General features: G+C 34.5%; 1 protein-coding gene and 1 pseudogene across 6 annotated transcripts in view; one reads left to right on the top strand and one right to left on the bottom strand.

Annotated features, from left to right (window-relative positions):
• SLC4A10 (solute carrier family 4 member 10) overlaps positions 1-26,230 on the bottom strand; it is a 301,324-nt gene that overhangs the window by 35,184 nt on the left and 239,910 nt on the right. For all 6 annotated transcript variants that reach the window (XM_027590053.2, XM_027590051.2, XM_027590050.2 and 3 more), the window contains 4 exons: positions 8,748-8,853; positions 3,104-3,265; positions 1,351-1,464; positions 145-306 (listed from right to left, as the gene is read on the bottom strand). In XM_027590053.2, coding sequence (XP_027445854.1) covers positions 145-306; positions 1,351-1,464; positions 3,104-3,265; positions 8,748-8,853 — 544 coding nt within the window. The remainder of the gene's footprint in view (positions 1-144; positions 307-1,350; positions 1,465-3,103; positions 3,266-8,747; positions 8,854-26,230) is intronic.
• LOC113919544 lies at positions 16,690-17,481 on the top strand (annotated as a pseudogene).

Raw genomic sequence — 26,230 nt, 5'->3', positions numbered from 1 at the left:
AATATAGACAATAAAAATTACAAACCTGAAAACATTAATATTTCACTGTATAAATGACTAGAGAGTGCAGGTAAAGTATAATGAACGTCAATCAATGTCGGTTAAGCCACAATGATTTACATTAAAATGGATGTTGAAATATACCTTTAGCTTATGTTCTTTTCTGTTGATAATGACAGCTGTAATCTGTTGGTCCATAAAAATAAGAATAGTACAAAGCAGAGCTGGAATAATAGCAGCTATTACTGTCCACCATGGATTTGGACCTAAAGGTGTAACAAACCAGCCACGATCGTCTCTGGTAGGCTGCAAGAAATAAAACAATGTATATAGTTAGTAACTGGATTAATGAATACCTAATTAAATTATGTCTTACAGATGCTACCAGGAAAGCCCTAATTATAAACTGATATGCTAAATGAGCTATACTTAATAATAATAGTCATATTTACAAAGCATTTATAAGATACAAGTCACCAGTCTAAGCACTTTAAATATTTTAACTCGTTTTTCCTTCACAACACTCTAAAGAAGGTGCAGATAGTAAAACCGAGGCATAGCGGGGTCAGTAGATTGCCCAAGGTCCCAAAGGTGGTAAGTGGTGGAAACAATTTAAACTCTGACAGACTGGCTCAAAAATCTATGTTCTTAATGAATACCTATAGTACATAAAATATTAATATTTACCATTTACAGTTGGCAAATTTATTTACATTTATAAATAGCACATTGACAACTGTATATAACTCTTATTTTAGATGTGTCCACAGGTCATTATGTGAAAAGGGCAAAAAGACACTTGGTCATATCAGGAGCTCCGGGATTGGTTCTAAACATTGCCAGTGCCTGAGATGAGTCCCAAAGAAATTCATTTTGACATTCTTTGAGGACCTCCCAGTCCCGTTTGACAGGTGAAAAAACTGAGGCTCAAAGAGGTTAAGTAACTGGACCAAGGTTACACACTTAGTTAGTCACATGGTCAAAATTCTATTCCAGACCTAATTTTATGTTTTCCAAAGCCCTATCCACTGTGCAATTTTTCAAGATAATGCATTTTCCTTTACTTTCAAAATGCTTCCTTATCTTTCAGGAGTGTTGTGTATGGATATTCCTACTGGAATAATTGACAGGAAATTTTTTCAAGTGGCCTCTAGATTCCATTTCTGTTTTTTTCTTTTTAATATTAGACCAAAATTTTAGCCACGTTGTGGGCCTTTTAATGAATGCTCTATTAATCTATATTCCTTATATTTTCATGAAAACCTCAAGTAGTAGGATTATAACCATCATCTAAATGAAGATTAGACCTAGAGATGGAGAAATAGATTATAAATGGTATGATAACTTCACCTTGAAAACACTTGGTACTTGTAGTTTTGGAGATGGGATCCCAATGGCATAGTCAATTAAAACCATACACAGAATTGTAAGAAAGACAGCAAAGTCACTCACTATGGATCGAACCTAAAAATAATGAAAACACTTGTCACTTAAAGAACTACAAATAGTAAGGAATACTCAAGAACATAATCCAGAATCACAATTTATAATTAGTTTATGACACAGTATCATAATATTATATTTTATACTTACTATAATATTATCATTAGCTCTGTCAGAACCTGAATATATACTTATGTATTCTGTTATTAAGATGGATATGCACTCAACCTTTCTAGAATGAGGCATTATGTAATAGCTACAATGGTGATTGCGTTGTTTTCAGTTTTTAAAATGTAAGTTTATTATGAGCTCAAGTGTGTGAATATTTACAACACAGAATAAGATTGCATGGCCAGAATCTGGCTGAATTTTAGGATTTTGTCTCCCACAGGTAACATTTTAATATGATAAACCTAAAGCATAATAAAAGAATCTATTTATATTGAAGAAGCACAATATTTTGGCTGGTTTATCTGGGATGTTAAGTATGGCAGCAGGGAATGTGTACAACAGAGTGGGAAAATTTTAAAGTTATTCTGTGTAAGCCAGATATTTTTTCTTTTTTTTTAAATTTTAATTCCAGCATAGTTAACATATAGTGTTATATTAGTTTCAAGTGTACAATATAGTGATTCAACAATTCTGTATATTACTCAGTGCTCATCAAGATAAGTGTATGCCAGTTTTTAAAGCCATTTTTCATTTATAAAGCCATCTTTGAGAAAAAAAATCCTTATTACAAACATCAACTAGGTATGGCTTCTATTAGGATGACCTTATGACACATACACCCACACAAAATGGAGGAGATTATTGTTTCAACTTACCAAAAAAAATTTGTATCAATCAAATTGAGCTTTGGGAGGGGAAAGAATTAATCTTCCGCCTTAGGGAAGGAAGAGGTGACAAAAACAGAAGTTTTCTCTGGAAGAAACAGTTCTTAAAACATTTTCTTAGAGTAGAATTTTGATCATAATCTTTAGCTCATCCCTAAAAAGCTTGTTTTCTTGTTCCTTTTCTTTCTTTTTTCTTTTTTTTTCTTTTTGGCTGAGTCAGACATTATAGGTGTTACTTTGCAGTGTTAAATATTGAACTAAGCTGTTTCTCTGTTTACTTTCCTCTCCAAATATGCAGATGTAAACGTGGTGGGTTAGGGGGAGGGACTGACACTTTAAAAATGAAAAAGAGAATAGTGTTCCAATGAGTCTTGCAGGGGCTTTCCCAATTAGAGAATGTAACTGTGGCTCCTAGGAGGTATCTGTCAGGCTGGAATAGCTCCCACTGTTCACTGGGCAAGAAAGTGACAATCAGGAATGCAGTGTGGGCTTCGGATTTCCAAAAGCGTAAGTGGGAGGGTGGGAGTTTATCTTTGGGATCTGAAGTTAGCATAAAAGCTTCGAGGGCATGTGCAGTCCTAGCACCTGTATCACAAAATGATTTCTCTTCACCTCTTTCCCCGCACCTCACTCCTAACCTGGCAGCTCCCTCACACACACACACACACACACACACACACACACACACACACACACACACACAGCCTTTTAGTGGCTCCTTTGATGGCAGCAATTGCTATTTCTTTTGTCTTAAAACACATATGACTCTATCACATGCTTTATGTTGGTTTATGTTTGGATCAGGAAAATTCTAGTCTAAGTACCTTGGTTGGAAAATAGCGGCTAGTCTTGAACTGCTTCAGGGTAGCTGACAGAGTAACTGTGGAAAAGAACAGGATCACCGACCAAAACAGAACATCTGGTACATATGGGTGATCGTGGCCACAGGCTCGTCCAATGTATTCTCCATGCAATGATTTGCATTCCTGCCAGAGGAAGTAAAACAAATGGAGCTAGTTAAGAAAGGAAAGGACACATTTCTTTCAGAAGACTATCGTCTAAGATCAACTGTAGTTGAGATGTTGAAGCTCTTCATCTGTGGCTCTCAACGACTTAATAGACATCCGAGTAAGCTTTATGAATTCTCTTTGGATAGGTAGTGAGCAATATTGGAGATTTATATTATGTTCAAATTGAACATGAACCACTTTTAAAATTTTTGCTTTTTTCAAATTAAATTTAAATCTATATAACTAATTGATCTACCAATCAATGTATATTTAACCTCATATCCGCTAAGTTCCTAACACTAGATTTATTGGAAATATGACATATGTGATAGTATGTGGTTACTAGGGTCAACACTACACCAAGACATTTAAGTATATCATCTTAATTAATTCCCACATCAACCCTATGAAATAGGGAGATGTCATTATTTCTATTTCCTGTCTGAGGAAACTGAGACATAGGGAAGTTAAGTAATTTGCTGTGGCCTCACCGCTGCTGGACAGCAGAGCTTTGGTACAAACATGGTGCCTACGGTGGGAATATTTTTGCACATTAAAGAAAAACAGTAATTTTGTGGAATTATCTTATCCAAAAGCTATCAAGAAAGATGAGAAAGCAACAAGAAAACCATGATACATTCTTAGTAGAATAAAATTGGGAGTCAAAGATGTGGCTCAAATTTAGATCACAGAACAAAAGAGAGGAAATTACTACATGAGCAAGGCAAAGCTCATATTTATTATGACTTCTCATTTTTTGTTTTTTTCCTGATATATATTTTTATAAGCCCCTGAAGGATCATCCTAATTACTACCTTAGCCATGAGGTGGCAGCAAAGGCAAAAAAATTTCTTTTCTCCAAGAAAAACTGAGCATTTTAAAACATTAATATTTTGAAATGAAATAAAAAATTCTCTTTTAAACTCATCTTGGTTTCTCTTATTTTATATTGAAGATTAGATTACTTAAGTATTACTTTTTTTTTTTTTTTCAAAAGAGAAAATCATGATTTAAGTGATCCGGTGACCTCATTAGTAGTACTTGAGATATTCTGGACCTAAAGAGAAATTGAATTTATTGAGGATCCTTCTGCTTCTGTACCTTCAAAAGATTTTAGAATAGATCACAGATAGCCACATTTTTATCTAAAAACAAACCAACAACAAGTAAAATCTGTTTAGAGCAGCTACCCCTAAGGCTAGGATTCTTGAAAAATATTGTTAACTTACCTTATGATTATCTAAAAGAATTGTCCCCTTTTTTAATCTAGCCCCAAATATTTTCCTTGCAAGCTAAAGTTGAGTTCCAGTTATCCATATTAAGCTAAGACAGAGCACAATAACTTGGTTAATTAAAAGACCAAAGAAACCACATTTACCTAGCCATAATTATGGTTTTATTTTCCTTCTCTCAAAACTCTTAAAAAATAAAGCATCAAAAGTGAATCCTTGCATTTTTAGTCTTTTCTCTTGCCCCTGTCCAGAGATGCTAGTAGAGCAATCATTAAGCAAAGTAATGGTTAAGTAGAATGGCAAAACACAAAGAGGAGCTAGAAGCTCCACTGCAAACACATCATTTGTAGATTTGTGGCTGTCTTCAGTCTTTTGTGCAGATGTAAAAGTCTTCTAAATATTCCTTGGACTTGGCTGGGTCTTGTTCTCAATCCTTAAGAACATAGATGCCACTTAAAGGATCATTTAACAGTCATATAATCTATAATAAATTGCCAGTAGCTTGCCTTGTTACTTTAATTCAAAGCAAATTTGAAAAGGGTGGGTTTTTTTTCTTCCTTTGTGGGGGGCAGTATGTTATTTAAAAAGAAAAATTATGACCTACAAAATTCTACATTTATTTTCTGGTTTTACCCCTAACACATACACACACACACACACACACACACACACACACACACACACACACACACACGAACCAGTCCTAAGATTTAAGAGTGAAAACCAAATCTAAATTCTGTTCTCTTTTTTGAATCTAACATATGGTTTCACATACAAAAATTTAAAATATGATTGTTGACAAACTCATTTCTACTAATTATTCTTCAAACACATTCTAAGTTTCAATTTTATAAGTTTACAAAAATTTAGTTCGGTAAGAAATAAAATATATTTATTTTGTTAATAAGAAGAAATTAAAGTTGGCATTAGTATATTCCCCCTTATATATGTACAAGCTAAATATGTAATTCTGAGACAATTGCTAGTTAATTGCATGTGAATATTTTAAACCTTGCTTAGGGATTCCTTGTAATGACTGATTTTAAGATTTTGTTAAATACATTTATTTATTTATATAAGAGAAACTTACATATTCTAGCTTGCCACAAAAGACCTGAGTTAAGCATTACTCACAATGGCCAAAATATGAAAACAACCTATATTTCTGTAGATGGATGAATGAATTAAGAAAATGTGGTATAAATATACAAAGTTATATCAGTTACCCTTAAAAAAGAAGGAAATCCTGTCATTTGCAAAAAACATGAATGAACTTGAAGGACATTATGCTAAGTGAAAAAGGGCAGACATGGTAAGACAAATACTTCATGATTTTACTTATATGTGGAATCTAAAAAGTCACCCTCATAGAAGTAAAGAGCAGAGTGGTGTGTTTACCAAGGGCTGGTGGGGATAAAGAAGGGAAAATAGGGAAATACTGGTTAAAGGGCCCAAAGCTTTAGTAATGGGGAATGAATAAATTCTGAAGATCTATTATATAACATGATTACTATGAATAATGATACTGTGTTATATGGTTGACATTTGCTAGGGCAGTAGATCTTAATGGTTCTCACCAAAAAAAAAAAAAAAAAAAGAGAGAGAGCGAGAAGAAGAATGGGAAAAAAAGGAAAAGGTAACTATGTGAGGTGATGGATATGTTAACTTGCTTAATTGTGGTAATCATTTCAGAATTTATACATACATCAAAACATCATGTTATACATCTCAAATAGATACAAGTTTTATTTGTCAAACATACCTCAAAAGCTGGAAAACAAAATGAATCGAAACAAAACACTTGTATTAAATAGTAAATTTGTGATATGAAACTGTTTTTCAAAACAATCATTAAATGTTTATTGAATACTTACTATGCATATAGCAGTGTGGGAGAATCAAAGAAAGCTAAAATTCTTCACTCTTGCTGAGTTAGCAAGGTGTAAATTATAATTCATGAGATACATAACAATTCAATAAAAACTTTTCAAATGAATAATATGTAAAGTAAATGTTCTATCACCATTTTTATAAAACCAGTTATAATAGCCATTAGCACAGTGTTTTGTTAATAAAATGCTAATGATTATGCTGGGGCAAAAACCCAGCATAATAATTAAGAGCACAATTTAATGGTCTTCATTGACTTAAAAATTACAAGTTTTTTTCATTATGTAGCATTCCCTTTGGTGATAAAGGCTATTTCTGGTCAAGATTAGCAATTTTCCATTGCAAAAACTGCTTTTAACTAATGAAAAATAATATGAAAATTTCTGCCAGAATGTTAACACCTACTACAGAACTTAAAAATAAAAAAGAAGTGCAAGATTTGCTTTGATTGCAAAACATTTTTTACTATACTCTGTTTGACCCTAAAACTTTTAACATCTAAAATTAATTCATGACTAGCCAGATCACTTGTGCTATGAGTGTTTTGGAAGTTTATTATTAAGGATTTGCCATCACATAGAATAAATACTATCATTTAACAGTAAATTATTAAGGAAATACATAACACATAGAATAAATTATCATGCTAAATAACCTAGGGATGGGATTATTGGGTTTCTGCATTGAAGGGAACACCAAGATGAGGTGCACAAGCAAGAGGCTCTTTAGACATATTATCTCTACAGTTTACACAAAGGGAATGTAAATGGAAGATACACTGCGGAATAGATCAACCATGATCCCATGCTTAAATTCTGAATAACTGTAGCATTCTTTCTTGCTCAACATTTCTTTTATTGGTCCATTTAAATGGCTCTCTGAAAAGAAACAGTCTGTTAATGTTATTTTTCTAGGGACAAATAGATGGAACATAATAAATATTAATTATAACAGAAGAAAACAAGAATAAACGAAAGCTTATTCTAGAGAAAATGATTAGGATAAGAAAAAAAGTCATAAAATATAGGTTAAGATCGAATTTTAAACTAAGGGCAAGTAATTTGATTTTCATTCTGAAAGAAAACATTTAATGGGAAAAATTGAGAAAATAGGCAATAAGTCAAATGCTCTTATAAGAATCATACTTAGAGTTTTGTGATATTTGTACAACAGAAAAAGATTTCTATGTTCCACTAACTGGATCACTTGCTAAAATAGTATGTGTTTCATAAAATGAACTAGAATTCATTTAGAGTTATGCTGATGGTTATAATGGGACTTGAGCTTATACAGGTAAGTAAAGTGGCAGGAGCTCTAGATTGTAATGTTCATAACTAGAATAATTCAGATTCTAATACTTACTAAAATCAAAACATTCAATTTCTCCGATTATGAGATTAGATTGAACAGAAGGATGCAAATATAGATGGAAAAAGAGGAGCACAAACATTATAAGATACTAGGAAGAATTGAGAAATGCATATATGAGGAGATAGAAAAAAGAAATCACAAGACAAAGGGAGCCAAAATTTTTAGGTACAGGATTTAACCCTGATAGGGAAAAAAAATCTTTGCCATTCCTTTTCTTGAGAGGGAGATAAGAAGAAAATGTAAGTAAGAAAGCCTTTCCTGGGGCACCTGGGTGGCTCAGTTGGTTAAGTGTCTGCCTTTGGCTTGGGTCATGATCCCAGGATCCTGGGATCAGGCCCCGCATTGGGCTCTCTGCTCAGCGGGAAGCCTGCTTCTCCCTCTCCTGCTCACCCTGCTTGTGCTCTCTCTCTCTCTCTCTGTCAAATAAATAAAGATCCTTAAAAAAAAAAAGAAAGAAAGAAAGAAAGAAAGAAAGAAAGAAAGAAAGAAAGAAAGAAAGAAAGAAAGAAAGAAAGAAAGCCCTTCCTGAGGAAGGTGCCAGAATTTTGTTAATAGTGAATTTTGTTCTTCCTAAAGACTTCAATATTTACACTGAAATATTAACAAACATCCCCTCCCCCTCAGCACATTCCAAACAGCTAGAGCAGTATTACAGTAAAAGAGTTCTGGGTTCTTTACACAGAAGGCCGACTTAGTTCTGCCATATGGTTTCATTTAGGTCAACACCACTCTTATTTAATGTGCCTTCAGTTAATCTTGTCATATTATGATTGATTTTAGGGTAATTCAGGCCTACTATTAGTAAAACTTAATAATGAAAGAAAACCCCAGTTTACTAATGAAAACCTAAAAATGAAATTAAAATTAAGATAAGACTTTTATAATAATTAACCATGCAAAATATTATTGCTTTAGTGGCAATAATTCATTCAAAATGTCAACAAAAGCCTGTAAGTTTCACTTACCGATACAGTTAGATTCTCCCAAATTATGTCAGAGGCAGAAATATTGGACTCCCTCCATTCCTTCAATGTATCATTGCTAGGATTATGTGGTTCTACACAGTTACACCTGAAAAGGCAAAATAGTGTCTTTTGTGAACTAAGTAGCTTTTTGTCACTATACTCAAAACAAATGTATGATGGGTTCTTCTTCCCCAGTCATAACTTTTCTCCATCTGAGAGAAAAGTAGTTAGGTCATCCTAAACTCCAAGACACAATATTTCCAGAAAGCAGGATAGATATACTGTCAGGACATTAGACTACTCTACAGTATTTTCTCTAATGAAAGAGGTCATTCCCTTTCTATCTCAGTAAGATGCAATTCTTAAAGTGTAGGTTAGAGCACAAGGCTTTTGGAGCCTTTGAAACCAGGATGGCTTCTAGGCTTTGCCATGACAATCTACCCCTAAACTATAAGTTAAATGGAAAAAAATGATAGACATCCAAATCTACTATTATAATTTACTTATTTTTATTAATATTATACAACTATATCAATTAAAGTTGTAGTTACTTAATCTGTACTCTAAAGGTCATTTATAATTTTGCAAATTAGGTTAAAGAACCCTAGGTATCTCAGGATATACTATTCTTCGTGAGGAGTGACAGTGTTATTAAAAAAAATAAATAAATACACAAAAGATTTTTGAGTACCTACCACATAGAAGGTAACATAATGAATGTTGGATGGGCATAAGAACAAAGAGAAAATCCAAGAGTTGGGTACAGTGGTATTATTATGTAATAGAAAGCAATTATTGCTCTCATGGTTCTTTATAACTTTATAAATAAATCAGAAGGAAACACAAGCAAAGATTACCAACAGATTAATGTTCTTAGATGTTAACTTCAACTTACAAATGGTTTTGTTTCCAAAAAATTCATTCATAAACTATTTGTCCTTCAGAAAGCATTTTCTTATAGAAGCATTTTATAAAAATGGTGGTTGGGCTCCCACATTAACCCATATATACTGCATAACAAAAGTTAGTTGGACTGCTGTTTTAATGGTATTAATAAACTATAGAATCTAACTACCATTACTAACATTATTTCTATAGAAAAATATCATACAGTTTCTACTTGGTAAATCCCTCTGCCTAAGCAATAGTCTCTCTTGTGTCTTCTACATCAGGAATTTGGTCTTTACACCATTCATTTATGCTTCAAAGAATATTGAGTGTCTATTACAGCAAGAAACTCTACTTGACTTGGGCAATACAAACAAGCATCCTTCCTTCTCTTACTAAGGAAGGTTAGAATATTCCCTAGCGGGGCTCACCTGGACTAGGCCTCTAAGAGGGTAAAGGTTTCCAGTGAGAAAGCTGGTGACAAGGGTTTTAAGAGATAGGATATGGAAGCATTAGCTACTATGGGCAGCTACAGTGACCTCCATGGTAGCAGAGAGAGAAGCTACAGCAAAAGGGAAACAAAGGAACCTAAAATGCAGTAATAGACATACATTAATGCAATTTATTTAAAACTATAGGTTCCTAAGTCCCAGATAGGCTGTACATAAAGCTCTGTTACTTACTGGCTGCACGGCCATGGGAATATCATTCAAGCACTCTAAATCTTGATTTCCAACACTAGTAAAGGACTGCCCAGTAGAATCCCAAAGAGGGCCTGGACTAAGACAAGGGCTCATACTAAACAAAGAAATATAGTGAGAGAAGAAGATGTGAATGTGGAAACTAATTGAGAGTCTGACTCTATCCACTTGATTCCAGAAATCTTCCTACTACTACATATAATACATCCCTTCTCCAGAAAAGTTACATTACCCCTAACAGAAAGAAGGTTAGAGTCCCCCGAATCTCTAGTCAGGCTGATTAGTAAGGTCTTCTGCTGTACAAAGCCAATTCATAAAGACTACGAGATGACGCTGTTATTTCAAATGTGTCAATCCCACCACAAAGTAATGAGACACATGAAGAAACAGGGAAACCTGGCCTAAACAAAAAAAAAACAAAGTAAACCACCAGAAACTCATCTTAAAGAAATGGAGGTATATGAAGTACCTGACATAAAATTAAAATAACCATCATAAAGATACTCAAGGAGCTTGAGAAAACAATGCACAAATAAAATGAGAATATCAACAAAGAGACAGAAAATACTAAAAAGAGCCAAACAGAAATTTTGGAGCTGAAAAATATAATAACTAGACTGAAAAATTCTCTAGAACAGTTCAACACTAGGCTCACTCAAGGAGAAGAAAGAATCAGTGGACTCAGAAAAAGAATGGAGAAAGCTAAGAAACATACTAAATACCATTAAACAGACCAATATATACAGTATGGAAGTCCCAGAAGAAAAAGAAAGAGAATAAGGAAAAAAAACTCACTTAAAGAAAGGGGAAGGAAATGGACATCCAGATTTAAGAAGCCCATAGAACTCTAACCATAGTGAATTCAAAGAAATCCACACTGAGACACATTGTAAGTAAACTGTCAAAAGTCAAAGACAGAGAAAGTATTCAGAAAGCAGCAAGAGAAAAGTAATTCACCATGTGTAAGAGAACCTCAAGACTTTCAGTGGATTTTTCAGCAAGAACTTCATAGGCCAGAAGGGAGAAGGGAGATATATTCAAAGTGTTGAAAGGGAAAACTACTAACCAAGAATGCTATGTCTGGCAAAACTGTTATTCAAAAATAAAGGAGAAATAAAACCTTTCCAGATCTGAAAACAAAACTAAACAGAAACAAAAAACAAACAAAAAAACTGAGGGAGCTCATCACCACTAGACCTGTTTTGTAAGAAATGCTAAAGGAAATTCTTTAAGTTAAAACAAACAGACCCTGAACAGAAACACAAAAGCACAAGAAAGTATAAAGCTTGCTAGTCAGGGTAAACATACAGACAAAAAAGAATACTGTAATGGATGTGTGTAAAAAATCACTTTTAATTCTGGTATAAAATTCTGGAATAAAATAATTAAAGAATTACTAATACTATAAAATATGTTAACGGATAGATGATATAAAAATGTGATTTGTGAAATCAGTAATATAAAGTGTGTAAAGGCGAGAAAGTAAAAGCAAAAAGTATTTATATGAAATTGAACTTGTTATCAGTTTATTAATAGATTGTTAGAACTATAAGATGCTTTATGTAAGCCCCATGGTACCACAAAGAAAATACCTGTAGAACAAACACAAAAGAAAATTGTGAAGGAATCAATGTCACTAAAAACACCCCCCTCAAAAAAAACAAAGACAGACAGAAAAAGAGGAAAAGAGGGACAAAAACACTGTAAGACAGAAAGCAAATAACAAAATGGAATAGTAAATCCTTCCCTATCAAGAACTACTGAAATGCAAATGGATTCAACTCTCCAGTCAAAGGCAAAGAGTGGCTGAATGGATAAAAAACAAGATCCACTAAATGTGTCTAGAAGGAACTTTTCATTTAAGGATACACATAGGGTGAAAGTTAAAGAATAAAAAAAGATACTTGATGCAAATGGTAACCTAAAGGGAGCAGGGAGGGGGGCATAATTATAACAAATAAAATGGACTTTAGGTCAAATATTGTAAAAAGAGACAAAGAAGGACATTATATAATGATAAAAGGGTCAATTCACTAAAAAGATATAACAATTAAAAACGTATACTGACCTAACAGCAGAGCACTGAAATATAGAAAGGAAATACTGACAGAACTAAGGAAAAGATAAACAGTAACAAATAATATTAGGAGATTTCAATACTTCACTTTATTTATTTATTTATTTATTTATTTATTTATTTATTTATAATTATGTTTAATTTTTTAATTAAAATTTTTAAATTTTAATTCAAGTATAGTTAACATACAGTGTTATACTAGTTTCAGATGTATAATATAGTGGTTCAACAATTCTATACATTACTCATTGCTCACCATGATAAGTGTACTCTTTAATTCCCATCACCTATTTCACCCATCCCTCCACCCACCTCACCTCCGATTACGCATCAGTGTATTCTCTACAGTTAAGAGTCTGTTTCTTGGTTTGTCTCTCTCTGTTTTTTTCCCCTTTGCTCATTTGTTTTATTTCCTAAATTCTCAATGCCTCACTTTAAATAATGGATCTGATCCAGACAGAAGAGAAAAAAGGAAACAGAAGATTTGAACAACACTACAGACCAAATGAACCTAACAGCATATACAGAACATTTCAGCCAACAGTAGCAGAATACAGTTTTCTCAAGCACATAAAAGACATTCTCCAAAACAGATCACATGTTAGGTCACAAAACTAGTCCTAACAAATTTAAAAAGAATTAAATCATACTAAATATATTTTCCAACCAGAATGTAATGAAACCAGACAACAGTAAGAGAAGGAAAACTGGAAATTTCACAAATACACAGAAATGAAACAACACACCCTTGAACAACCAGTGCATCAAAGAAGATACCAAAAGAAAAATTAGAAAATATCTTGAGACAAATGAAAATGAAAACACAACATAATAAAATTTATGGGGTGCAGAAAAGCAGTACTAAGAGGGAAGTTTATAGCAATAAATGCCTCAAAATGAGGAAAAGTCTCAAATCAACAACCTAATTTTAAACCACAAGGAACCAGAGAAAGAAGAACAAACTAAGCCTGAAGTTGGCAGAAGAAAGGAAATAATAAAAATCAGAGCAGAAATAAATGAAAGGGACTAGAAAAACAATAGGAAAGATCAATGAAATGGAGTTTGTGTTTTGAAAAGATCAATAAAATTGACAAGCTTTTAGCTAGACTAAGAAAAAAAACAGAAGACTCAAAATTGGAAATGAAGGAGGAGGCATTACAACTGATTCCACCAAAATTAAGAGTTATTAAGAGATTACTATGAGCAATTATATGCCAACAAATTGGATAACCTAGAAGAAATGGACAAATTCCTATAAACAGGCAATCTACCAAAACTGAAACATTAATAAATAGAAGTTCTGAACAGACCCGTTACTAGTAAAGAGAATGAATCAGTAACAAAAAATCTCCCCAAAAGGAAAAGCCCATGACTAGATGGCTTCACTGTTGAATTCTACCAAACATTTAGAGAAGAATTGATGTCAATCCTTTTCAAACTCTTTCACAAAACTGATGAGGAAGGAGCACTTCCAAATTCATTTTATGAGGCCAGCACTACCCTGATACCAAAGCAAGAAAAATATATTATAAGGAAAGAAAACTGCAAGCTCATATCTCTGATGTATATTTATGCAGAAATCCCTACCAAAATACTAGCAAACCAAATTCAACAGTGCATTAAAAGGTTCATACATCAAGACCAAGTGAAATTTATCCCTGCAATGCAAGGGTGGTTCAATATACAGATATCCATCAGTGTGCTATATCACATTAATAGAACAAAAGATAAAAATCACAGGATCATCTTATTAGATGCATAAAAAACATCTGACAAACTCAACAGCCTTTCATAATAAAAATACTCATCAAACAAATAATAGAATGAAATTATCTCAACATAATAAAAGCCATATATAACAAGCTCACAGCTAAAATCCTAATCAATAGGAAAAAAACCAAAATCTTTTCCTCTAAGATTAAGAACAAGACAAGAATGCTCACTCTTGCCATTTTAATTAAACATAGTTGGAAGTCCTAGCTAGAACAAATAGATAAGAAAAAGAAATAAAAGTCATCCAAATTGGAAAAGAAAAAGTAAAATTATTTTTACTTTTGCAGATGACATAATCTTACGTGTAGACAACTCTAAAGATTTTATACATAAAAACTGTTAGAATAAATTAATTAAGCAATATTGTAAGATAAAAAATCAACATACAAAACTCAGTTGAGTTTCTACAAACTAGCAATGAACAATCCAAAAAGAAAATTAAGAAAACCATTGTAGTTACAATAGCATCAAAAGGATAAAATACTTAGGTATAAATGTAACTAAAGACATGAAAGACCTGCACATTTAAAACTACAAAGCATTGCTGAAAGAAGTTAAGGACATGAATGAAAAGCTACACATGTGTTCATGGATTGGAAGATGTAATGTTGTTCAAATGTCCATATTACCTGAAGTGGCCTACAAATTTAATGCAATCCCTATCAAAATCCCAATGGCATTTTTTACAGAAATAGAAAAATATAATCCTAAAATTCATATGAATCCACAAAGGATTCTGAATAGTCAAAACAATTTTGAGAGAAAAGAATAAAGTTGGAAGATTTACACTTCCTGATTTCAAAACATATTACAAAGCTAGAATAATCAAACAGTATGGTACTGGCATAAAGACAGATTATAGACCAATAGAACTAAATAGAAAGCCCAGAAATAAACCCTCACTTACACAGTCAAAAGATCTTCAACAGGATGGCAAGACTAAAAAGACAAATTTTAACATGAATGACCCTTCCATACTTAATGAAGATACTCAGACACTGGTCTAGGGACTAAAAACTTACAGGAGAGCTGCCAGTAACGTGTCTATAGTCTGAAATATGATCATTTCTTATTTTTTTAAAGTAGAACCTAAAATGCTGAAGGGGAGGTGGGTGGGGGGATGGGTTAAATGGGTAATGGGTATTAAGGACGGCACTTGTGATGAGTGCTGGGTGTTGTATGTAAGTAATGAATCACTAAATTCTACACCTGAAAGTAATATTACACTGTATGTTAATTAACTGGAATTTTTAAATTTTTTTAAGATTTATTTATTTATTTATTTATTTGACAGAGAGAGAGATAGTGAGAGAGGGAACATGAGCAGGGGAAGTGGGAGAGGGAGAAGCAGGCTTCCTACTGAGCAAGGAGCCCAACGAATGGCTCAATCCCAGGACCCCAGGATCTTGACCCAAGCCAAAGGCAGACGCCCAAAGACTGAGCCACCCAGGCACCCCAATTAACTGGAATTTAAGTAAAAACTTGGAGAAGAAAAAAGTAGAACCTAAAGTATTCACATTGATCTTGGATCCTCCAAATGAAGGTTTAGAGATTACACCTATGGTAGCCTTCAAAATACCCAACTGTGTCTACTATATCTTGTTCAGAGTCTCTGGTTCCAATTTCACAGTTGTGCCAGGATTAGATGAAAAAGCAAGGATTACAGGCCTTGAAATGTCTTGCTACTGTTCTGCTCATACAGAAATGAACCTGCCAAACTCTCTCTGTCTATAAATCAGTTTAGTAGTAAGGGGGAGTGTGTTCCCATGATGGGAAATCCCCCAAGTTGAACATTCTGTTACTATGCATCAGGAAAAAAAAGCCCAACACCATAGGAGATTGATAGGAAAACATTTTCACACTCTGAATGTTTATTAAAAGTAAATTTATTGATGATAAAAGGAAAACTATAATGAAAAATAGGGAAAATAGGTCAAATTTCTTGTAGGAGTAACATAAGCGAGAATTAGCATTATAGTAGAGGTGTACATTAAAAGGGAAAATGTGTGTGTGTATGTGTGTACACATACACACATATATAGAATTTTATTTGAAAGAAAGAATTTTATTTACAAGGAAGTTGGGAACAAAAACATTTACTAGCCCTTTGATCCCATTTAAATTACTAACGAAGGGCACATCAATGGAGAATTGAGGTTATTCATTTGCATATTTTAGTGAAATCACTAAACAAGCCAGCTCTTCTGTTATCATGCAGCACCTAAGTAAGAAAAACAAAGCAAATTGCTAGTTCTGACTCATTTGAATAATAGGCAAGTCAACTTAAGACATAACTGACTCTAAAATAAATTCTTCAAAGCTGTAACTCATGGCTTTACTTTGATTTACACTTGGAAAATTAATCATTATTTCAAAAGAAGAATTAGTCACTGCTTAACAATTAAAGTACCAACACATTGGAAAAAAAAAAGGGCAAATTGTGATGATGCCTTCATCTTGCCAGGGTACTCGTGGAATAACTTGGTTCTTGGGAACCAGTACCATGATGTCCAGCTGTAAAACTGGCCCATCCATCCTCAACAGCAACCTGGCCAAATTTGGGTAGTGAGTGCCTCCAGATATTGACCTCCAGGCTAATTATCTGCACCTGGATGTAACAGCTTTTTTTGTTGTTGTTGTTGTTCACATCATCTCTGGTCACCCTGTGATAGAGTTTCTAAAAGCAGCTAGGCCAGGATCCTTTCTTCAGCATGAGGAGGATGGTGTCCGGAATGGAACACTGGGACAAAGCCAATGGTTGCAATAGGAGCCAATCAATTTACCTTTCATCTTGAGGATACTAAGAACCCTGGGACTTTGATTAAAGACACTTGGGAGAATGAGATGAAGGTTAGACTTGCCATCAAACTTGGAACTACAGGGGAATATTTAGCACCATGCGTTAATCAGATAGATACAATCTCTTTTATGACCGTGGAACCTGAATTTGGAGGGCAGAAATTTATGGGAGATACGATGTCAATGGTTCATCAGTGGAGGACTCAGTGTCCATCTTTAGACATAGAGGTCAGTGCTGAAGTGGGTACGACACAATCCATGACTGCAGACACCCATGCTAACATGTCGGTGTCTGGCAGTGCTATTATGAGGAATGAACACCACAGGTCTGTGTTCGACCTGTTAAGACATTGGCTCAGAAGTGGCTCAGAAACATTCTTTTCATCAGTGCAATCTTAAAGAGCCTAATGTTTCTGCTCATGAAATTTTCCTCTTACTGGAAAACAAGAATGGTGGCCACCAAATCATATTGTGTGAGGCAGTGCTGCTCTCCTGAGCAACTCATTTCCAATGTCTAAGACCGGTGGTGCAAAATGCTCTAGGGGGTTAGAAATTAGTGTGTATACCTATATTTTTAGTGATGGACTTTAAAGATTAGTGTGGTTAAAATATACTGTTTTTACTGGGAGACTTGATTTTTATAAAGAATAAAAATAGGGCTATATTAAGATTATAAACAGAAATGCAAGGTATCTCTCCTACTGCCTAAAGAAGCCATATTAGCTATTAAGAAGTAATAATTTTCTGCATTTCTGAAAAGAATTTTCTGTCGTTTCCCATCTGTTTTCCAAAAGCAAAGGAAGTCCTTATGTTCTTCCTATTTCATGTTACTTGTGATTTGTGTATATGATTAACAATGTGAGTAGAATGGAACATATGAAAAATCCAAGCTTGGATCTGGCTGGGTAGTATACCATAGTCTTCTTGCATCTAAACGTCTATTTTTCCTTTTTTACACAATACTTAATACATAAAAATGTATAAAGCCCAGGAGTTTTCATGTGGTCTACTCTAAAAAATAAGCATTGATTTTGGGGCGCCTGGGTGGCTCAGTTGGTTAAGGTTCTGCCTTTGGCTCAGGTCATGATCCCAGGGTCCTGGGATCGAGCCCCACATAGGGCTCCCTGCTCAGCGGGAAGCCTGCTTCTCCCTCTCCCACTCCCCCTGCTTGTGTGCCCTCTCTCGCTGTCTCTCTCTCTCTCTCTCTGTCAAATAAATAAAATCTTAAAAAAAAAAAAAGCATTGATTTTATCAGGGTGATGTCAGCTTTGCTGAAGGGACAGATTTTTCAGTATTTTTTCTTCCCCTTTTCTTAATGCCACCTAACCATTCTTAAGGACATTAAATAATGTTGTTGCCTGAGTTCTGAGTAGAAAGAAAATTAAAGCCTCCATTTGGAAATACTGAGCTGAATCTTGACTCATCCCTTTCAACCTATTTGACCTCAGAAAATCACACAACCTCTGTGAGTTTCTATTAACTCATTATACATCAAATGTAATTATAACAATTGTGTGGGGTTGTGTTGAGGCTTAGAAGAGGTACCATATAATATGTAAAGCTTCTAGTACTATTCCTAGAATTTAGTACTCAATACGAAGTAGCTGTCATTATATAAGCTTGCCATGTGGGTTATAAAGTACTTTGATATAATATTAAACCTACAAATCACTCCTATGACTAGTAGGACAGGTATCTTTGTCCTCATTTAAAAATGAGAAACTAGGGCTGCCTGGGCAGCTCAGTGGTTAAGCGTCTGCCTTTGGTTCATGTTGTGATCCCGGGGTTCTGGGATTGAGCCCGGCATGGGGCTCCCTGCTCAACAGGAAGCCTGCTTCTCCCTCTCCCACTCTCCCTGCTTGTGTTCCCTCTCTCACTGTCTCTCTCTCTGTGTCAATTAAATAAATAAATAGAATCTTTAAAAAATAATAAAAAAATTTAAAAAAATGAGAAACTGAAGCTCAGCTGCAGGCTGGTACCAAGAAAAGGATCTAATAGGGCACAGGATTTCTGGTCTGTACTCCTTTTACAAATGAAGCCCTCGGGAGGTGGGCTGGGCAAAGGAAGCTTCTTTTATTTACCATTGTCTTATTTCCAGTCTAACTTTATTGTGTAGCAGAGCCAGATGGCTGAGAATATTCTGGAACTATGGATATTGGCCCCAAGGATATCTATGTTATTATTCCAAGAAAGACCAGGCAGGTTAGGCGATGACAAGGTACAGCATTAATCCACAAACTAAAATATTTATAACTACACTCAAAATTATATTTAGAAAAACAAATATGTACCAATGATTTTATTCTTCTAAAAATTCTTGTTATGTAAGTATGGTAAGAAATTTTGTAAAAAGGACAGGTATCTGCAGTCTTTTTCTCTGTATAAATTGTTAGAATTTTTTTAAAAAATGTAAAAGTAAATCTAAATGGTCAGGTCTAGGGCCTCTAAACTTGTAAGGAAGAGATATTTTTCATATTTCTGAAGTCTTTTAGATCCCTAGGGATGGTTCTGAAAATAAAGTAAACTGAAGGCAGTGAGGGGAGGAACAAACACGCCGTCTCCCTTTGTGCCACCGCCCCCCTGCCCCACCCCACTGGGATTCCCAGCTAACTAAGCATGTGAGTAAGGAAGCAAATGGACTAGAGAGCTGCTTGGAGATCTGCCAAATAAGACTTCAAGGTCCTCCTGATAGATGGTATCTAATCCACTGATCAGAGATCCCTAACTTAGGGCCTTGGGCACACCATATGCCTAGCTTTAGGCTGGCGTATGTTTCCTAAAGTCTCCTTCTTAGAATCATAAAAAAAAAATATTTAAACTGCTACAGAGATTAATTATATTTACCTAGGTAATATATATGCTACGATTCAGGTTTCATCTGAACATACGGAAGAACTGCCTCAAATCCTTACCGAACCTTATCACAAATTTCAAGTAATAACATAAATGACTATTGCACAGTAGTGCTGCTGAAAAGAAAATGGTTAGTGTTCATTAGGAGCAATAGTCTCTTTCTTGTTAGAGTAAATTAGTAATATATTGTCTGAATCTGTTACATCATGTGGCCAACATTCTACTTTTTAGGTAGCTAACAATTAGAATTCTCTAAGTTGGTCGTTTTGTTAATTTACCTCACGAGAACAAAAAGGGCCCAACACCCTAGTTTAATAGGAAATGATCTGAATATTCTGAAAATCCGGTGAAAGTAAATTTATATATGACAAAAGGAAGCTAAAATGTAAACTCGAGAAAACATGGTTAAGTTTCTTGCAGAAGTAAGGTAACAAGGGAGAAAGGTAACACTACGACAGGCGAATGAATGCATCTATGTATAAAAGTGTGTGTATAATACATACACATGTGTGCTTTCTCTAGCTACTGTATATTATGCATACAGAGATCATATACATACAGCTACCATTGCATGACAGGAGGCACTTTGTTTCGTAGTTTCATAGTTTGATTTCTATGTTCTATAGATGGAGGAAACTGAGTGGTAACTTATTCAAGGCCATACTGATTAGATTTGAATCCAGGTCTGCTTGACCCTGAAACCTCTGCTCTTTTTGCTACAGTATGTTTCCTCCAGGGGTAACTTGTGGCGTTTCTATCAGCACAGCCAGAGGAGTGAGATGACTCGAGAACAAATTGGGTAATCTAATTACACTGTATGATCATCTCAGGTTCCCCTTTTCAGACACTCCTCCTTTAATATATCCTCCTCCCCCCCCCCCCCCCCGGCCCAAAACACCCTGCAGCCCTGCCCTCACGTCCTGGCAGCTCCACATGTCCTACCACCACCTCCTTTGGCCCACCTGGCCAGATTCCTATTTCTCATGGCCTCATCTAAACCTGGCCATGGACTGGTATCACATCTCCATTCACTTGGCTTGCTGTGTGCACCATCCCCTCGGGGTCAAGGTCTCTGTTTTCCAAAGTGATTGTATTGTTAGTGAGGACAATGGCATAATGAGTTACTCCATTCCTGGAAGGATATTTACATTTCAACAGTAAAATGACTACATACTTAGAAAGTACTAAAATTTGTTCTGAAGGTCCTAAGCAATTTGGTATAAAAATATCAAGCTCATAGGAGAGATTTGTTTTTGGAGAGTCAGGTCTCTAAGTGGATGTTAGTCACGTACACCTCCTTGTCAGGCCTACCTCTAGTTCATAATATTGCTCACCCACAAATCAGTTCCAAAAAGGAAAAATACATTTATCAACGTAAAAGACTTATGTTATACATCGCAGATATCACCTATCACCAATCAAATCATTGTTTTTCCCTGAGTCTGTGCCTCTGATATTTGAAATCTCAGCAGTTAGTTCTCAGAGGTTCTACGCTTGTACAGGAAGTTTGAAAAAGTATCTGTACCAACCCTTGGTAGCTCAAAGAAGGCTTTGGATATTTAGATTTTATGTTCTTAAATGTCAAAAGCAGATATTCTAGATAAATTAGATAAATAAATCAAGATAAAATGAGAAAAACCCCACTTTTCTGTTCTTCACCTATACTGATGAACTTAGTCCAAATAACTCTAATCCAAAACTACCAAAGGAAAAGAAGAACGAAAAGAAAACCAGAGACAACAATGTGAAGAGATGGAATATGAGTTTGGAATAAGCTCTGTTGTTAATTTTGTCCAAAATAATTTTTAGTAACTCTGGCCATAAGATGGAAGTATTAATGAAAAAAACTTCTTGAAGTGCATAAGATAGGCTGATGACTAGGACACTGGACTTGGGACTCTCCAGCCAGAATTCCTGTATCATTCAAATCCAAGCACTTTGTTGAGCAACCTTGGACAAGTTACTTAACCTCTCCACATTACAGTTTTCTTAAAGTGGGGATAATGAGGGCAGTCAACCACATGAGAGTATTATGAGGGTAAAAAGAGTTAATATAGATAAAAGCACCTAGAACAAGGTCTGGCATGAGGAAATGCTAACCAGGTATTAGGTATCATCACTGTTGTTATTGTTACACAAGTGTCGCTACTACCAGCTCACAGACTGGGAAGTTCAACAATCCAAAGGCAAAAAAATGGGCAGTACCTGCACTTTTTTACATTTCTAAAAACACCAGTATAAAATGCCAATAATTTTGACTTGTGGTGTTGTGTTGTTTGGCTTGAAACACGCTTCACCAAACACATCCTCTACTTACTTTGCCCAAAGAAAAGCATGTGCTCTATGCCATCTTATTTATATAAATGGCTACAGAGTGATTAGATAAACATTATAATTAAATGCCCTTATCCAGAAGTCTTTGCTTTTGTTTCAAGGCTAATGGAGGTGATCAGTCTCCCTTACATGAGAAGAGCCTGTGGCTGTCTTCTGGAAAACATAATTTGGTAGAACTCCCTTCAACATTATTACTAATTTTAGTTTCTGGGTTGCAGATGCTCTCCTTTTGTCTTTGTAGTTATTATTAGTACCTTCCTGTGTGTACTGAACAATAATGGTTTATGATTCATTTTTTTGAAGTCTCTTTATTGACTAAATTAACCCCCAGAGTGCTGTATAGCAAGTTAGGTTTTGATATAGGGCATAAAATCAGAGAACTATGACCCATCTGAAGAAGTCAAACACATTTTTATGCCTATTCTTTCCAAAAGTATTTTGAGTTACCAAAATAATAAAATCACACTACAGAATATTTACAGAATAAAAAATTAAAAAGAAATCTCTCATAGTATTTCCACCAGTTACTGTAATATTTTTGGCATATTTCTGTTCATAGTTCTTACATATATTTTCAACATATATATAAGCATACAATGTCTTTAATCTTTTCTTTACTTTCCTTTTTTAAGGTGGCGGGGGAAGAGGGAGAGAGAGAATTCCAAGCACATTCCATGCCAAGCACAGAGCCCAACACAGGGCTTGACCTCACCACCCTAAGGTCATGACCTGAGCCGAAATCAAAAGTCAGACACTTAACTACTGAAACAACCAGGTGCCCCTTTAATCTTTCCTATATAGGGCCATAATGAAAGCATTTTCCATGTGGCTATGTTATTCTTCATAACTATAATTGTTAATGGGTGCGACATGGTTTACTTACTCATTCTTTATTATTAAACATTTAATTTGTTTCTATCAAGATGACTAAATAACACAGTGGTAAGTCTTTTATGAATATATTTATTTCCATATTTCAGAATTTATTCTTAGAAGAGATTGTCTAAGTATTTATACTTATCTCTCTAGGAAATTATCTAAACTTATAGCTATTATCACGAAGAAAAGAACTTTTCAAAAATATGCAAAATAACTCTATAAAACACTATGACAGCTAGCTAATACTGAAAACATAAATACTCCATTAAATTCTTAAACTTGTTCTCATCTGAATTTCATTTTCATTCAAATAGCCATATCCTCTCCTTGGCTTCGAAATACATAACTTTGGAAGTATTTCTCACTCTCATGACATTCTGCACCTTTATATGTTAGCACTTATGTCAACTATAATTAAGCACTTCTTTGAGTAATGTTTAATGTCTAATTTTTTCACTAGATAATATGCTATAGAAGAGCAAAGACCCCACCTATTTTGTTACTTTTACACCCAAATGTCTAGCACAGAGCAGGCAATGTTGTTTATTCATTCATTAATAATAATAATCCTATTATTTTTATTTTAATATGTTGTAGGAGAAAGTTCATGGGCTTTAAAACCAGATGGATTTGAGTTTGACTCTCATTTATCATTCATTGGCTATGTGATATTGAACAAATTAGTTAACTTGTTGGAGCCTCATATTGATCATCTGTAAAGCAGTAGTAATATTTGTTCCACAGGTTTTATGCAGTTTAAATAAAGTCATGTATGCAAAATTTGTTATAGTTCATATAAATTAGAAAGTATTCCATAATTTTTTGTTGAATAAATGAACAAAGCCTTGTCAATTTTGGATTTTCTTCCTTTTTTCCCCCTGGTTTATTCACTTTCTTCCCATTATCATTGTCTGAGTCAATAGTAAAGACTTAAACATTTCATACCTAGGTTATTGATCCTTGCTCCACTTCCTATGATCACCTTCTAATCTATTATCGCATAATTCTTCCCAGAGCCTTGTTAATGCCCCAATTTTTTTACCAGATAAAACTTACTACAATTTTTAAGGATCCTTGCCAATTGGTTCCAGGAGCCCATTCTCTCTACCTCAGCGCCCTCGGCTCTAATTATGACCTGCTTATGCTGAACATATAGATACAATAAAGAAAGGGTAAAACATAGATATGCCATATATAATAAACTCAAGTGACAGGTACAACAGAGATAGCATGACAACTTAGGGTTTATTTCTTCTATGAATATTTCCCAACTCCCCAGGGTCATTTCTTACTTCTTCCTCCAGGCCATTATGCATATATCTAGTATAAATACTACACTATGCTGTAATTATTTGAGTAGGCATTGCATCTAGCTCCCTCCTCATTTATTAGATTCAACAAATACTCAATGTGCAGCACAATGTTCAAAGTGCATCTCTAGGCTCTTCTTGATAATCACTGAGCTCCTTGAGAGTGGAAACCATATCACACTCATTTTCATACTATCAATGCTAACACAATACAGAGAAGACCAATGGATACTGATGGAATGAACCAATCATTGAGTGAATAAGAAAATGTATGAACAAAATGGCAAATCTACTTATTATACCTTAAACATTCTGCTCTATTCTACCCTTGAATTTTGTTGGTTGCTATTTCCTTGAAATGGGAATTAAATTTGGTTATAGGGAACTGATTTGATGAGCATCACCTGGCCCTAATTAGCTCATCTTTTATGACTTGCCGTAGGATGAATTTCCCATCATAAGACTTATTCTTAGAAAGAAATTATAAAATAATGCATGCACACAATGCCAATCGAACACTTTGAAATATACAGAGAAAACAAGCCTTTTTTCCCTCACAATCCTATCTTCTGTGCTCCCCCCAAATATTATAGGTTTGGTATGTATGCTTCCAGATCTCTTATTTCCTATGTATTTCAAATATACTTCCCATGCATTTTTGAGACTTAAGACATTGTCTCTAGAAGTCTGCTCTCAGGGACTTACCTAAGGCCACAAAAAAGGATATTGGTGCAGATTCCTATCCCAATCTTTCAAGCCAAGTTATTACCAAGCTTCTTAAAAATAACAAGTGGTGTAGGGCTTCAATGTGATGCAGCAAAACTCATCTCTAGCCAAGATTTTTCTCTCTCCTTGTCAAATGCCTATGTATGGCTAATCAAAATAAGTACTTTTATGTTCTAACAAGCTCTAAAATAAGAATCCATTTACCTCTACTATTATTCAAATATTTGTTTTTTATCCCTCTATTTTTATATTTTTTATTTCCTAGATTTTCTAGATTCATTTTTTTGCATGTGGATGGTCCAGTTGTTCCAGCACCATTTGTTGAAAAGACTATCTTTGCTCCATTGTATTGCCTTTGCTTCTTTGTCAAAGATTAGTTGACTATATCTATGGGGATATATTTCTGGGCTCTCTATTCTGTTTCATTGATCTATTTGTCCATTCTCTTGTCAATACCTCACTGTCTGGATTACAGTAGCTTTATAGTAAGTGTTGAAGTCGGATAGTTCCAGTCCTCCAACTTAGCTCTCCTTCATTATTCTGTTGGCTATTCTGGGTCTTTTTCCTCTCCATACAAACTCTAGAATCAGTTTGTTGATATTCATAAAACGGCTTTCTAGGATTTTACTTGGGATTGTGTTGCATCTATGGATCAAATTGGGAAGGACTGACATCTTGACAATATTGAGTCCTCCTATCAATGATCATGTACTATCTCTCCATTTATTTAGGTTTTTTTTATTTGTTTCATTAGAGTTTTGTCATTTTCCTCATATAGATCTTGAACATGTTGTGTTAGATTTATACTTAAGTATTTTTTTTTTGGTGTGCTAATGTAAATGGTATTGTGTTTTTAATTTCAAATTCCACTTGTTCATTGCTGGTATATAGAAAAGTGATTAACTTTTGTGTATAAACTTTGTATCCTGAAGCCTTGGTATAATTACTTATTAGTTCCAGGGATGTTTTGTTGATTCTTCCAGATTTTCTACTTAACAATCATGTCATTTATTAACAAGGACAGTTTTATTTTTCCTTTTCAATCTGTATACCTTTTATTTGCTTTTCTTGTCTTATTACATTTGTTCAAACTTCCAGTATGATGTTGAAAAGGAGTGGTGAGAGGGACATCCTTGACTTGTT

The sequence above is a fragment of the Zalophus californianus genome, chromosome 3 (assembly GCF_009762305.2).
Source record: "Zalophus californianus isolate mZalCal1 chromosome 3, mZalCal1.pri.v2, whole genome shotgun sequence".
NCBI lineage: Eukaryota > Metazoa > Chordata > Mammalia > Carnivora > Otariidae > Zalophus > Zalophus californianus.
The sequence above is the reverse complement of the archived record's forward strand: the minus strand, read 5'-3'. Positions and strand labels throughout refer to the sequence as shown.